This window comes from Platalea leucorodia, assembly GCF_965183815.1.
Source record: "Platalea leucorodia genome assembly, chromosome: 1".
In the NCBI taxonomy this organism is placed as follows: domain Eukaryota; kingdom Metazoa; phylum Chordata; class Aves; order Pelecaniformes; family Threskiornithidae; genus Platalea; species Platalea leucorodia.
Window position 1 is genome coordinate 118,049,715 of NC_138823.1, and position 15,514 is coordinate 118,065,228.

The 15,514-nt window shown below is 36.0% G+C and overlaps 1 protein-coding gene across 3 annotated transcripts in view; it reads left to right on the top strand.

The window, feature by feature from the left end:
- The window catches only part of UBP1 (upstream binding protein 1), a 41,729-nt gene that overhangs the window by 16,130 nt on the left and 10,085 nt on the right, over nt 1–15,514 (top strand). For 2 of the 3 annotated variants that reach the window (XM_082304367.1, XM_082304366.1), the window contains exons 3-9: nt 1,504–1,580; nt 4,224–4,329; nt 4,951–5,057; nt 6,766–6,918; nt 7,072–7,182; nt 7,748–7,855; nt 15,070–15,173. In XM_082304367.1, coding sequence (XP_082160493.1) covers nt 1,504–1,580; nt 4,224–4,329; nt 4,951–5,057; nt 6,766–6,918; nt 7,072–7,182; nt 7,748–7,855; nt 15,070–15,173 — 766 coding nt within the window. The remainder of the gene's footprint in view (nt 1–1,503; nt 1,581–4,223; nt 4,330–4,950; nt 5,058–6,765; nt 6,919–7,071; nt 7,183–7,747; nt 7,856–15,069; nt 15,174–15,514) is intronic. The other variant, XM_082304368.1, reaches the window with a different exon arrangement.

Below are 15,514 nucleotides of genomic sequence, written 5' to 3' on the forward strand. Positions count from 1 at the left end.
GCAGCTACATGTCCAAAAATCCAGAATGAAACTTACCTGTCCCTTTGTTTCGAAAACTCCCCGTGCTATTTTTGCATTTTTGAGCCTGGCATTCTTTGATTTTTATTTTCATCAAATCTTCAGTCTTACAATATTATTTTGTACCTGTAAAAGGTTAGCAACACTTGTTGAGCAAGCAATCAAAATTTTTTTTTTGATCCCCCCTCCCGCCTTTCAAAATAATGGTGAAAGAGAACAGGGAAATATTAGCAAAAGTTTTATTAATAGTGCTAGATTAAAAAAAAAAAAATGATGCTGTCTATAAATGCAGATGGACTTACATGTGTTAGATCTCTGTGTGAGCAAAATAACACTGGTAATTGAACAAATCTCATTAACAGGAAAAAAAATTCCCTCCTGTTAAATATAGGAGGAGAAACGATCTGTTGCTTTACTCAGCTGCACTAGGTACATTTAGTTTTCATATAGATTTCTGTCATCGACAATCAAGTGCTGCTGGAGTAAAGAAAGCCTGTACATGTGTAGAGTATATACATAAATGTGCTAATGGTGTTACAGCAAAAAAATGCCAAACAGTCCATAGTTGGGGGTAACATCAGTCTATGGAGCAGTGAAAGGAGCTGAAGAAATCGTTTGCTTGTTCACAGGGGTATGACAGCTGAGCCTTTACCTTGTAGGGCAAGCCAATAAATGTCTTTTAAATGTAGTAAACACTAGAGCGTAAAGGTAGTTTGGATGGTAATGTAGAAGGTAGTGAATTTACTGCACTTGATCTTAGTAAACATCTTGAAATCTATTTTGTCCTATATTTTAATAATCTATTTTGTCTTGTATTTTAGAAATTCATTTTTGCAAATGAATACATGCTGCTCACCTTAGAAGAAAACAATCCCCATCGTTCAAATAAATTGCTTCTAACTTTCTCTCTTTTGAAGCATAACAGTTCATCAAATTCATTAGAAGCATAGGTTCACTCATACCTGTTTGAAATAACCAGGAACTAGCTCTTTTAAAGGCTTACTTCTGAAATAATACAAAGCCTGCAAATCATACAAAAGCAACAGGTACATGGGCAAAATGAAACATGGGAGAATACTATGTATTTTGTTTGAAGAGTATAAAAACTCTTTGCAGGAGTTAGTTTGAGAAGACCAGTCTGTGGTTCTCAGTGTATTGCCTTTCATCAGTTTCAAAAATAAAGGAATTCAGCTTTGAAGGTGAGTTTTTCTTCAGAAAAAAAGAGAGAAATGACTACTTAGACTGCATGTAAAATGAAATACTTTAAACTTTGAAAGTATCCATAGTTTTAAAAGGACCAAAAAATTCCACTTTGTTGCCCTAATTCCTGTGTTGTGAAGTGAACCTCGTTATAAAAATCTCTTAAACAGAAGTTTCGGTTACTGTTCTCGTGTACTGTGAACAAAAGCCAATTCAGGTGCATTAAACACAAAATAACTTTGTGTTCTAGCTCTTCTACTGATACAAACTTTTTTCTCTTTAAAGGTCAGTCCTATGAAATACGGATGCTAGATAATCGGAAAGCTGGAGACATACCAGAGATCAATGGAAAACTGGTGAAGGTGAATTGAAGTTCTCTAGATAGTGTTACTAACAAACCTCTGCTGGTTGCATATGAAAAGAGGAGTTCTTAACCTTTTATTGTACTCTGATTCACGGAGGATGGTGGACCAGCTGATCTGACCAGTAAAGAAAATAGGCACAGTGGAACCTAATGCCTAGTTTTGTTGTTTCAGGTTTACTACAAATTAAAAGAATATATATGTATGCATTTCCCCATTTATGAATGGGTTAGTTTCATGTAACTTCAGATAGCTAAAGGTGAGCTAATCACTTCAGGTACCCTTTATGAGACCTGCAGTCTGATTTAAGATGAGATGAATCTCCACTAAATGTGCCGATGTCTTTCTGCTGAGTAAAAGGAAGCTGTGGTAACAGTGATCTCAAATTTAGGTATCTAAAGTCAGGTGAGAGAAATCCAATTTAGAGACTGTACATTTTATGGATTTTTTTTTTTTTCCCTGCTGTCACTAGATACTTGGTCAGAATGAATGTAGACCAGTGATATTTAAAAAAAAAAAGTATGAATATGAATACCTGATGCATAGAGTACTTGTTTGTACCGAAGACCAAATTATTTTATGCAAAGCTTAAGATACCTAGTTGTCTATAGTTTTGTATCCAACATCTTCTGAGCCAATTCCTTGTCCATTTCAAGTGATTAGGAGATGTGGAAGGAGGCTCGAGGATCATTTAGAAAGAAGTGGAGGTATTACGAGGATGTTTGTTAATAGGTGTTATGGAAGACACATGGAGCCAACCTGTGGTTTTTGCAACAGTGGGACCTTGGAGCTATATCCATAGGAAAACAGATCTCTAATTTTGCTGCTTATTGAGCAGTTTGTTCCACAGCTGAGCTCCTTTTCCTAATTCCAGATTTGTCTCCTTGTGCTTCAATGTTAACAGAAGGTACTGTGGATCTGAGGTATTGTATGAAGTATAAGAATGGGGCAGACTGAAAAATGCCCAATTCATGGTACAAATTATTAAAAGAACTGGTGAAGGGGAAGGGTTTGGATTTTTCTTATAAGCATCTAATGATTTTATCAAATTCTCTGAAAAATCTTATTCAGGTAGGAGGAAAGAAGGGAAAAACTTGAATTAAAGTCACTTTGACAGTGGTACTGATAAGTGCCCCATAACAGTGTGCCCATGGGAGGCTGAGTCTTTACCTGTCAACTTTGGGCTATATAATTTGTGAACTTTGGCTGGCTTGCATAGTCCTGTGCCTTGTTCTTATTTATCTGTGGGATGCTTGTTTGGAGGTAATTTCAGGAAGTTTGTTTCAGAGATAATTTCAGCACAAGCATAAAACTGGGATCTGCAAGTTCTGTAATTAAATCTTTTACAGCTTGGCTTGTTGACTTGCTGTAATAAACGTGTTGACTATTCTGCCCCCTTAGGTGCTCTTTCCTTGTAGCTTTGGGGAATCTCTCTGTTGTAATTTTATAGGTTCCTATATTGGTGATGAGCCATTTGGTAGGTAAAATAGGACAAAGCGGCGTAAAAGTTTAAAAAAGTAAATTTTACCATAGCAAGGCGTTGTAATGCCGCAGCAACAAATTTTCCATTTCGGACACTTAAATACTGGAATCCCAGTATTTCAACAAAGAAGGCATTTCATGTTGGTGAAGGTGGCTGCAGATATTTCCAACTTCCAAACTTGCCAGTTTGCAGTGAAAAAGGAGTGGTATGTTTGTATGTGTGTGTGTGTGCACACACATGTGCTTTCTATTATCTTTGAAATAAAACCAAGGAAATGCAATGTATCTGGAGGATGCACTTCATTTAAAAGTTCTTCGGGTTTTTTTGAACACTTTTATCCGCTGTCAATACAAGTAAGACTGTGGGCCAATGGGAAAAAATGAAACTTTTTAAAGTTTCTCTGCATTGTGTTTGTTCAGTAGCAATTCATGTATACAGTTTTTTCCCCTCTGTATAACTAATTGCTTTGTATGTGCATTGATGCAGCAGAATAGAAGTGTTTCTTTAATCTAAGAGCACAGTTGTAGCAGAATTGGTCACAAAAATAGGTAGTGTTCGCTAATTGCTTCTAGCTGAATAAAGTTAATTGTATCATAGTATTTTTAGATTAATATTTCAGCTAGAACAGTTGGAATAGTTTGGAAGTTGTTTATTCTTACTATTAAAATCATAGATTTGTTGTAAATATGTTTATAAATACTTGGAAGGGATTTTTCTATTAATTGTAGTTCTTAAAATTGTCTACAAAAATTCAAACATTCCCAATGAAAAAAATGGTCAAACTATATTCATTGCTTTTCAGAATAAAGGCTTTTGTGTTTGTTCTCTAAAATACGTTTGTGTTGCCTACACAGTGTTGATACTATGCTGTTAGTGTTGCTCAGTTCACTGCATGTAATTCATAGTGACATTTAGAATATACAATCAGATGTAAATATCTTTTGCATTTTTACCACATTTTCGAGTATCTCCTGCTGCTCAGTTCTATTTCTGTGTTCTGGAACATTTTGGGATACTGATGGTTGCCAAATTTTTTGCTGTAAATACGTGTTTATCAGCACTGTGGCTATTCTGGGATGTTCTAGTGCTTTATCTTCAGGCAGTTTCTAAATGTATAGTAACTTTGTGGCTCATCAGATGCTTGTTTTCTTCTTTGTTAGAGTATTATAAGAGTTGTGTTCCATGACAGAAGGTTGCAATATACAGAACACCAGCAGCTAGAAGGTTGGAAGTGGAACCGCCCTGGGGACAGACTTCTTGACTTAGGTATAATTGGTTTTTTCTATCTGTTGGCACTGTATGAAATTCAATTTGCAAATTTAAATTGATCATGGTCACATTTATGCTAGGGCTGGTGAAAAAATGCAGAGCAGTTTTCTGTGTGCTGCTTTGTCATAGTGTGTATATTCAATATAAATGTTCTTACTACTTTCACGTTACTTTAAAACCTCTAAGTGCTACAGAAGTAAGATAGCAACTCTGCAACCTTACACATTTAGTAATCATCTTAATTTTGATTACTAAATGTTACAGTAATTAGGAGAACATAGACAAAATAACTTTCTCTAGTAGATTGCGGAAATGACACCAACATGGTTTCTTTATTTTGTGTAACTTTATGATTTTTGTTGTGTTAGCTAGGGGGTGCGGGAGGGGATGGGGAAATCAAAAAACACCCTCAATCCCTGACCACTTTGTACGTTGAGTCTACTAAGTTTCTTCAAGTTAGTCCTGAGAAACTGTTTATGGGCTTATGGTTAAGCCACCAAAGCCCACCTTTTTTCACCCTACCTGTGTTTGCTGATGGTAACCTTATGTTAAAATCTATTTCTAGTGCTTTCTTGGAATATGATTATTTTAAAATATATACTACTTATTTTAATGTAGATATTCCAATGTCTGTTGGAGTCATTGATATCAAGACAAATCCAAGCCAGCTCAATGCAGTTGAATTTTTGTGGGATCCAACAAAATGTACATCTGCTTTTATTCAGGTTTGAAACTTTACTTGACTGGATGTTTGTGTTTGGTGCCTTTCAGGTCACAGAGAGTAGCGTACTTGTACTATGAAGCTTCTTGGTTTATTTGTGGGATAGACGTTAAATACCAGCTTTATAAAAAACCACAGGTTTATAGCAATTGTTAGTTCTACAAGGGTTCCTAGTTAGGTTTTTCAACTTGATTTGAGTTTATAAAAGCATCTTTTAAAAACAATTTAAATAAAAGGCTTTCAAAAAGCTCTTTGCAGAAAGCTGCCGTGGTTAAAATATCTAGTTATATGAAGTATTAGACTTAATTTATATCCCTCTAAATAACTGTCACTACTGCTTTTTTTTTTTCATTTGAGAGGCCCACTCTCCTAGAGATGAACTTTAGCAGAGGTTTGGCTTGAGGATACAAAATGAAAATTAATGTGCTACAAAGAGAGTTTTAAATCAGACATTCAAAGATGTTTCCTACTATGTCAGTAAGCTTTCTTGTAGTAGGATTTTATATTATTTACGTATTTGATATTCAGGGCAATTGAACATGCTTTCTTTGGAAATTATTTAGATAGAATGTTCAGTTTTGCATTGGAATTTTTAGCTTACTTTTGTCTCAGATCTGTTTTTATTATGAAGAAAAGGTATAAAGTTTGAGGTAGCAGCGTTTCTTACTGAGGCTGCCAAAATAGGTTAAATTCCACATTGTCAGTAAAGTAACAGACATTTGAAGACATTTTTTTCTAGTAAGAATTACACAAGTATGAAAACGTATTCTCCTTGAAGAAGTGTGAGATAACGTATTGAGTATTTTTGTTTATGCACTTCCTTAGAGAAAGTGATAACAGATGGAGCGAAAAAGGAACTGATTCTTGTTATGCAAGTATAGCTCGCTTATTCTAAAGGCTGCAGCATAGCAGCACTCATTACACTTAAAGCTTCAGTTTCCAGTTTATGGTTCTCTGTTGCTGATGGCCGTAGGAAATAAGATAGCATTTGTAGTCATTGAGAGTGCAAGGTATGCTATTGTCCATGGTGTTTGGCTCGCTTCAGATTTCATAAGGAAGCAAAAAAAGTGGGGAGCACTGTCCAGTGAGATTCATCATAACACTTTCTGTTACAGATTTTCTCCTTAGATATCTTTTAAGGGTATTTCTAGCTTATAAACCCAGTCTTCAGGCTGATGAAGCACTTCAGGCAATTACTTATGGATTAAGAAGTCTGCTGACTTTTATAGGAAGTTGGGTGTATTTGAAAATACGCTCATTTCACATGACATTAAAAACTCTTCCAGTCAGTGACATTCTATAGCTTTGGTAATATTTATTACAAGTAACTCTGAAGTTTATTCTAGCTATAGCTTGAAAAAGTTTTTGCTATATTTGTGATACATACAGTTGTCATCTACATACGTTTTTCTTAAGATCCAGCAAGTTATTATTTAATAAGAATCTATAATGACTTCTGCTTTTTGGAGAGATTTTTGTGACACACTTGCTTCCACTCTTCCCTGTCAGCTCAAATATAATGTTTTTGGCTTCATTTGCATGTGGGCATGAAAAGGAACAAAACGTTAGTGATGCAGCTCAGTCCCCAGATAGGCTAGGTAATTTGTTACTTGTCCTTCAGAAAATGTATATGGTGTTGGTAACACATAATAAAATTCATGTCTAGAATGCTTCTGAGGGTCCTTTTTGTTTGGTGGTTGGTTTTTTTTCAGGTACATTGTATCAGCACTGAATTTACCCCTCGTAAACATGGAGGAGAGAAAGGAGTTCCTTTTAGGATTCAGGTCGACACTTTTAAACAGACTGAAAATGGAGAATATACAGATCATCTGCATTCAGCCAGTTGTCAAATCAAAGTTTTTAAGGTAACAGTAGGAAACAGATCCTTAATAAGTCTCTCAGAAGCTCTCATAAAGATGGGGGCCATCTTTATATTACTGCTTGACTTCTGAGATCAGATTTCAATTATAAAACCGTTTTCCACCTGCTTTCTTGTTCATGTAACTGTTCGTTTTTAGCCAAAAGGAGCAGACAGGAAACAGAAAACAGACAGAGAAAAGATGGAAAAGCGAACTGCACATGAAAAAGAAAAGTATCAGCCTTCATATGACACCACAGTTCTTACAGAGGTAACAAAAGAGAATTGCATCTGCTTACTGAGGAGAAAATACATAGATACAGCATATAACTTAGCTGCAGTCTTGGAAGGGTTGGGGAAGAATTCATTCTACACAAATAGAAGTTTTTTATTTGACAAACTTGTCCAGTGAACAGCAACATAAAATTTTAAGATTGTGTGTAGTTAAACTTTCATTTAGCTACTCAATAGATGCTTGTAATAAAACACACTGAGATTGAACACTATTTGACTGACTGTACTGGACCCTAGAGCAAGTCTTTTGGTACAGATCTAAAATCCTTGCAGTTGAAAAACAAAAAAAAAAAAAAAAAGAGGGGGGAATCTAGAATGTAATTATCTGCCAAATTTGAGCTTCAAAGTATATTTTTTGGAGATTACTGAATTTACTGAATTTAAGGCCAGAGCCTCAGAAGGTTTTTGCATTTTCTTTTTATTTAAACATCAGTGAGTTCTATGCAGTTTTCTAAACATTTCAGAAGTTTTTAAAAAGCTTTTAGATCTTTCCTCACTGTATAATGAAAAGAAATTGATCCAAATCTTTGGTGTTTGTCCAGATGAGGCTTGAGCCTATAATTGAAGATGCAGTTGAACATGAGCAGAAAAAGTCCAGCAAGCGGACTTTGCCAGCAGACTACGGTGATTCTCTGGCAAAGCGAGGCAGTGTAAGGGACTTCTGCTTACCTTTTCATTGTGCAAGATACCTTGTGCAGTGTTAGATATAGGAGAAACTTCCATTATATAAAGTAAAAATATTTTGATTACTGTGTCTTAATTTTATTCACTTTTATGTATACCAATTACTCCATGTTTGTTTTCAGCAAAGGAATCCTTCCTAAATCTAACACTTAAACTGTTGCAGAGGGACTGTGTTAACTTTTAATAAGTCAAGAGCTTTCCGTTTATGCAACTTTAAATGAAATAGCTTTTTGCTTTCCTATATCTGTGTAATTAGTGGAAGTAAGAACAGTGAAATTCAGTGTTTCATTCCGTATTTGTACTTTCACTCAATATAAGTTTCCATATGCATCAGTATTTTTAAAATGCCATGTAGTGTGGCAGCTGGTTGATCGTTAGTTACTGATTTTTCCTTTAGCCATCTACATATTGTGCTCCAAGCCCGTTTAATATGGTTCAGAAGAGTCAGCACATCTTCATGACATGTGTACGCTAACTCTGTATCTGCCTCCCCAAACGAATGTAGCATATGTCCTGCGCACTCTTCCTGTCAAGGGTTAGCATTTTAGATTTCTTAATTGCTGTTTCTAAGGTGAATATCATTGTGACCTTATGTTTTTCAGATGAGAAACAATGCTGCATCTTCCATTTGGCAAGTTTAAAAGTCAATTAATAATGTGACTGTGGAAGACAATTATTTGACTGTTCTTTGAGCAGACATATTGTGCTGACAGCTCTTTCCCAGCAGCAATTAGGCAATGACTGTCTGTCTTGTCCCTCAGACATAATTTAGTTTGTATTTATGATCTGTAAAAGTGATGTATAAGGTTTAGGTTATAAAATAGCTCAGTGTATGCCTCTTGTTTATAAACCATGTAACTGGGTGGGAGGAAGCAACTCATATTAAGCCAGATGGGTTCTTTGGGGGATTCCCCCCCCCCCCCCCCCCCCCCGAAACTATTGTAAGCACTGAGCTGTCTGAATTTGCCTTCTACTGTTCTTGGTTGTTGTTTTTTTTCTTTCTTTTAAGATGCACCTTTAGGATTCGGCAGTGCAGACATTCTTTTATTTGTTCCAGATGGCTCGGGGGCGGGGGGAGGTACAGACAGGAGAAAACAGGATTTTATCACTTTCACTTATAAAACATGTCTGAAGCATCTTTTGAAGCTGGTCCTTGGAGGGATTTCTACTCCCCCGCGCTCTCTTCTCTTTCTGTTTTTATAAGTACATCATTGAATGATTGTTGCTTTTAGGAAGAATAATAGGAAAAGGTATTTTTAAAAGATATGACAAATTCCTTGTCCAGAGTGGGACAACTGTAGCCAAATGATATCTGAAAGTTGTCTAATCTGTTCTTAACAATCTCCTGAAATACTAATCTTCTATAAATGGGAGCATTACCTTAATTGTAGTGAAGAAAAATTGAGGTAGGACAGGTGTTACTGGACTCCTAATGCCTTTCACAAAGCACGCAAAGGATAGTGTGTGTGTGTGTTTATTTCTTCACTTCTTGCTTGAGATGAAGGATGACCCACAGACTATTTAGGAATAACAGCTATGTACAGCTTTCTGGTTCTCTTAATTGTGCAGCTGACTATTCCTGTTTTGCATTTGCCCTTAATAAAATGCTATCTTGAGATCACTTTGTCAGTTTGTCGAGACCATTTTGAATTTTATTCCTGTAGGATGAAATGCTCTCAGCCTTGCTAACTTGGTATCATCTGCAGATTTAACATATAACCTATTCCATCATGGCAATTATTTTTATCATATTGATTATTAGAAATCACCAAGCTCATGAAAAATACCATGAAACACTATTTTTTCTGTATTCATAGAGAAACCTTGGTAATCACTATACACTCTTTAAATACTGTTTTTAACTATATAAGTTGAGTGTACAACTTGTTTGCTTGGTCTAGCAAAGGAATGTCTGATCTACAGCTTGAAGGCCAACTCATCAGCCTTTTTCTCTTGTCACCAGACAGGGTTATTCTTGTGGGCCTTGTAAATATGGAGAAGGGGTGATGCATGTTCCTACTTAGAGCAGTTCTGTCCTTGCAAATCTGTCTTCCCAAATGTAGCCATCCACTAAATCAGAAGGTTTGGCCGTTACCAGACTTAACCTCATTTGTGCATATGAAATGTACCGTATGTGCAGTACAGTTGTCACAGAGGGGCTTAGGCACAAAAACGGAAGACCTGTTTCCCTACGTTTAAGTATGAGAATTGACACTGTTTTACATATCATGTCTTTATATACAATCATCTTGTACTTCGCATGTCCTAGGAACTGTGGTTCCATTACAGAAGGAAAATAAGATTGTTTGGAGTGTGTTTTTCTTGATGAAGTCAAGAGTGCTGGCTGTTATTTAGCCAATGCTGTTTCCTAGATGCCTAGAAATAGTTTTCTGTTATCTTTTCTTGAATTCCAGAAATTTAGGTTGATCCAATCTATAGTTTTCTTCCTTTTTAAAGCTGAGTATTATCATCTTCCTCCTTACACCTATTATATAGGCTGTCTTTTTTGTTCCTTGCTTTTTGCATCTCACTGTGTATGTTGGCTTTTTCATTTTGCCCCTTCAAGTTTCTGCTGTTCTATTTGCTGGATATTTCTAATTTTTTCTCCCTCCCCCCTCCCCCGTACAATTTCTTCCAGCTCAGCCACAATCTGATTTGGACAGATTGGTTTCTTACTGTGCTTCCTTCAGGAAACATTCAATCTACTATCTTTTCTTTCCAATTTAATTTGTATGGGATTCTAACATAATACAAAGAGTTTGGTAAAGCTTGTTTTCTGAACAATTATTCTGCTCTGCTCTTCTCCTATCCTTTCCCAAGAAACAGAGATTTTTTCCTAATTACCATCACCCATCTTTTTCTTCTCATTGATTTTCATAGAATGCCATCTAGATATGCTTTTCCATTACTCCTTTTTTTTCATCTGATGTTTCAAAATCCGGTGCATTCACTGCAATTTCTGCAGTATTTATCTCAGTATTTTCCAAACAGACAGATGCATAGTTAAACTACTTGTTAAGACTCTTTCTCATGCTATGGAGCATTGGCTTGTTCTGTAGAGATAAAAGGCTATGAACTTAACGCTGCCTTCTGGACCTCAGAGTGGACGTTTATGTACAGGTGACCTTCATCCAGGGGCCATTTTATGAAGGACGCACTTTATTTTTTCCTCTCTTCCAAATACATAGAAGCTAGAGCTTATGTAAGGGAGAAGAGGAAAAAAAACCCCACCAGATTCTTTTCCCTGCTTTGAATTTGAAAAAGCAGGTACATTTGTATTGTGATAATTGGATCTTTGCACTTTTTTTCCTGCCTGCAGTATCTTGGTTGATGTTTATATTAGTATATATTATATGATATGTCACAAGTTAGAATATATAAAGCTACAATTTGATTAAACTTGGTTAAATGGACGTTTTTGCAGATAGAGCTGATCATAGGGCACATGGAAGTTAGAAGACCTCCAGGTATAGACTTTGGAATAAATTGGAACATAGAGTTTTGGATGTGAAAGATTGGTGCAGAAGTTAAATATTTTCTGTAAGTGGCTTAAATTTAGAATATAAAACGTTCTAGAGGCTATGTGAGTCAGAAAGCAGAGCTGGAGCAGAACTAATGTAGTAACATAAGCATACAGTATTTCTTCAATTTGTTTCTCCTTACATCTATCTATACTTCATATAGCAGTATCAGTAGCATACAGGATATGTAATGTGGGAGACTTCACATTTTGGGAATTCTTTACTTCTGTATTCAGAGTAATTAAGTCTATATGAACAGAAGTTTTTTGCTTTTGCCAACAACAGCTGCAGTTGTTTGGGGCAAGAACCTGGTATTTTATAGGTTCATTGAAAAAGCTCTGTCCCATGTATAATAAAATTGCTGCCCTGTTCTCTAATGCTGCTGTGTGCCCAAGTATAGTAAGCCTAATTTGGAGAACAAACGTTTTGTTTTCATGTTGATTTGGTATTTGAATATAGTATGGAGTTCTTTGCCAAAGTTCAGTTTTACTCTCTGGTAAAGCATGAATTTGGGCAGATTCAGGTAGATTGGAAGCAGGAGGGGAAATGACATTAAACAGTATCTTAGAATAACTTGAGATTTTGCAATTCTTCAGAAGTTAGGAACGTTCTGAGTTCAAATGCTAAATACTCTGAGTCTGAAAAGTCATACTTAAAAAGATTTCCTGTCTTCCTTTTTAACTCAGTAAAACCATTGGACAACACTTTATAACATCATTCATGTCCTATACAGAAGGATGTTAAAGATCTGAAACGAAAATAGTTTTCTCCTTCTCAAGAATTAATCAGTGTTTGGAAATTAAGGCATAATTTCCAGAGTGCAGATGTATCAGTTGTGTTGTATCAGTGGACTAGTAATGGAGGGCAGTTAGTTTTGAGACCTCAGAAACAACTTCTTTGAAACTTCACCAGTATGTATTCATTGTTCATTACAGGTAAAGATACAGTGCCAATCTTTTTTGTTCTCTGGTGGCTTTTTTACAGAGTTGGATGCTTCCTTGTAACAGAGTGACATTTTTCTTTTAAGTTTATATCTAATGTCCAGGGACTTCTGTATTAGTATCATTAGCTTGCTGAATGTCCTTTGATTAACTCAGTTTTGGGCTTAGGAATATAAGAAATACCCTGATTGATCAGACCACGAGTCTGTAAAGTCCGGTGCTCTGTCCCAGACAGTGGCAATTGCAGATGCTGTTTCAAGAAAGGCTGCAGGAGGGAAGCCTTGCCACTTTCTGTGATCCATTCCCCTCGTAACCCCTCAGCGTCCAGAATCGTCATGCAGGATGTTAGAAAGCACATCCCTGCTTATTGTTTTTAGTGTTAATGGATTTGATGCCCAGGAATTTGTCTAATCCTGTTTCTGAGCATAATGGGTGGGAGAGTTGTGCTTGTGGGTGGTACCAAAAGCATAAGCAGCTTGGGTTAATTGCTAGAAGACGCTTGAAGAATATATGCTGTAGCCTTTTTTTTTTTTTTTTTTAATGCTAGGCTTTCTTGTTCCTTGAACCTTTCAGAATTAAGTACCTCAGTGATCAAATACTCATTTTTCCCTCCACAACCTAGAAAACAGAAGAAAGAACTGAGCCCATGGGCATGTCGCAGTAGTATTACAATTACTACTACTCCCCCCCCCCCCCCCCAACCAACTGATTGAATCTCAGTGGGTAGCTAGTAACATTTTTGCTGGAAGAGGAGACAAGGTAGGAAAGTGTGTTTATAGGAGAAGAAAGGCTACTTGCTTTGGGTTGGGATTTTCTTTTTCTAAATATTTCAAATGTGCTTCTTCCTGCATTTCAACTCAGAGTTTGGTTCTGAACAACTTCAGCTGAGTTTGAAGGACAGAAACATTAACTGCAGTCCATGCCTTCAGAATGGCTCAAAAGCTGATCTCTGACACCAGCGCATTCTTCCCTGCCCCTGAATTTAAATACATGTCAAACAGAATCTTGTAACGAAATAGTGGCTAAGGATGTACAGCTTGCATCTGTGTGTCCAGATAAACATCTTGCATTAAAATTTAGGGAGAGAATGTCAGAAGATGAAAGAAAATGAATTTCACTTCCAAAATATTTCAGAAGAACGAAGCTACCATTGTTATGTCGAGCTTTTATTTTAAAATTATGGCTTTGGACCACAATTAGGGAATGAAGGCCTATTTTAACTACCTGTTGTAATATAACATCTTTGAGATTAACATTAAAAGGAGCTTGAAGAGAAACAACAGATGGGAATATACAGAACAGGAGGAAGAGTGGGTAACACTAGAAGGTCATAGAAGAACATGCTTTGTGTGAATGGCACTGTTTGTAGTCTAAAAGGTGGCTTTGACTATGTAATCAAAGGCACTGTGTACACAGTGGCTAGCAAAAATGCTGATTTGAATCAGATCTCGGACAGGTGACAAATTTCCTAATTTTTAAGCTATTGGTATGCAAGATTAATTTTTTTAAATTGTATGTGCCATGCTGGGGAACTTGCAGTCTTACTCTTGATGAGTGAAGACTGGAGTCCAGCACAGAAACATCGTTAACTGTTTCACAGAACATTGCAGCTGGTATTGCACTTATTTACTGCTTATATATATATATAATATACTATATATATATATATATATATATATATACTATACTTATTTATATTCCCCCAGATAGTGAAAGGGTCTTTCAACACAAAATTGTTGAAACGTGTTTCCATTAATATTAAGTTATACTTGTTCCCCCCCTGCCCCGCAAGGCTATGATATAACTCTGGAAATTTCCTTACAGGGTATTTAGCTGTTGCATGATAAATATATCAGAAATCTTTGTTGTTTTAACAAGCATGGTCTTAGCTTACTTTATCTTGGGCAATTTGCTTGTTTTAATCCTGTCTGTTTGTCTTTGAACATGCCAAAATCTGTTTGTTTTTTATTTTTCTTTAAAATACTGAATTTGCAATGGTATTGAAAACACTAAAAGCTAGTCTCATTTTGAAGGGCTTTTATCATGGTTGTTTAAAAAATATCCAAATAAGACTGACTAAATTGGACAGCTGGCTCATCATATACTTGTGATGACTTAAATTTGTGTATAAAAATTGCAGTTTACCAAGCAGTTTAGAGAAGGCAGTACATGTAAGCATCATTTTAGTCCTGCAGTAAATGAATAAAAAAATCTAAATTCACAAAATTTCTACTGAAAATTCCATTTGTATTTAATTGCTGTCAGGGCAGATACGTTAAATTTATCCACAAGGTGAAATCTAGCTTCATAGTTTTACTTACTGTTGCTGAATGCCTGCTGTCAAGTCACGATACCAGTAGTTTGTTTAAACAGCCCCTCCATCCCTTTTAGGATGAAAGAAGTTTTTTCAGCAGATGGCTTGGGGTGGGTTGGTTGGTTTGGTTTAAACTGGTCTTCTGTCAGTTCCACCACTAATACCTTCACTTTGTTAACAGAAGACAGTATAAATAGGAGTCATCTTGAAAGAACAAGATAAAAGAAAACTGATTTTTACCTGCAGTATCTGCATGTAATGTGTGGGATGGAGGGAATCTTTATTTGGAATTACAAATCAAGATTCTCTGTGGAAAAAACCCTGGCTTTAAGTCAAAGAACTGTGCATCAGAGTAAAAAAAAGTATTGTCAAGAGACACTTAAGTTTCAATTCTTTATCTTCAGTGCTCACCATGGCCTGATACTCCTACAACATTTGTAAACAACAGTCCTACTCCTGCTCCAGCTTTTACCTCTGCTCAACATAATACCTACAGTGTCCCAGACAGGTAGGTTTCTTTTCTGTACCCTAATTAAAGATAACATTTTAAAATCAGGCTTATTCAAAAGTGTTTTCCGAGTAAATCCAGCAGTTTGCAACTGTTTTCTGGTTCCACTGGGGAATGAGAAATTGTTTTGACCTATATATTTATTTTAGAGTTGGAAGCTATTTAGCTTTTTTCAGTAAGAACAGTCTTCGTTCCCTTCATACACAGTTAATATAATTAGCAAGAAAAAAACCCAGCAATAATCTTTACAAGCTTTTCAACAGAAATGGTATTGGTAGAAACATTTTGTATTGAGGCATTAATTAAACTACTGTAATTAAACTTGGGTGATCAAGGAATGA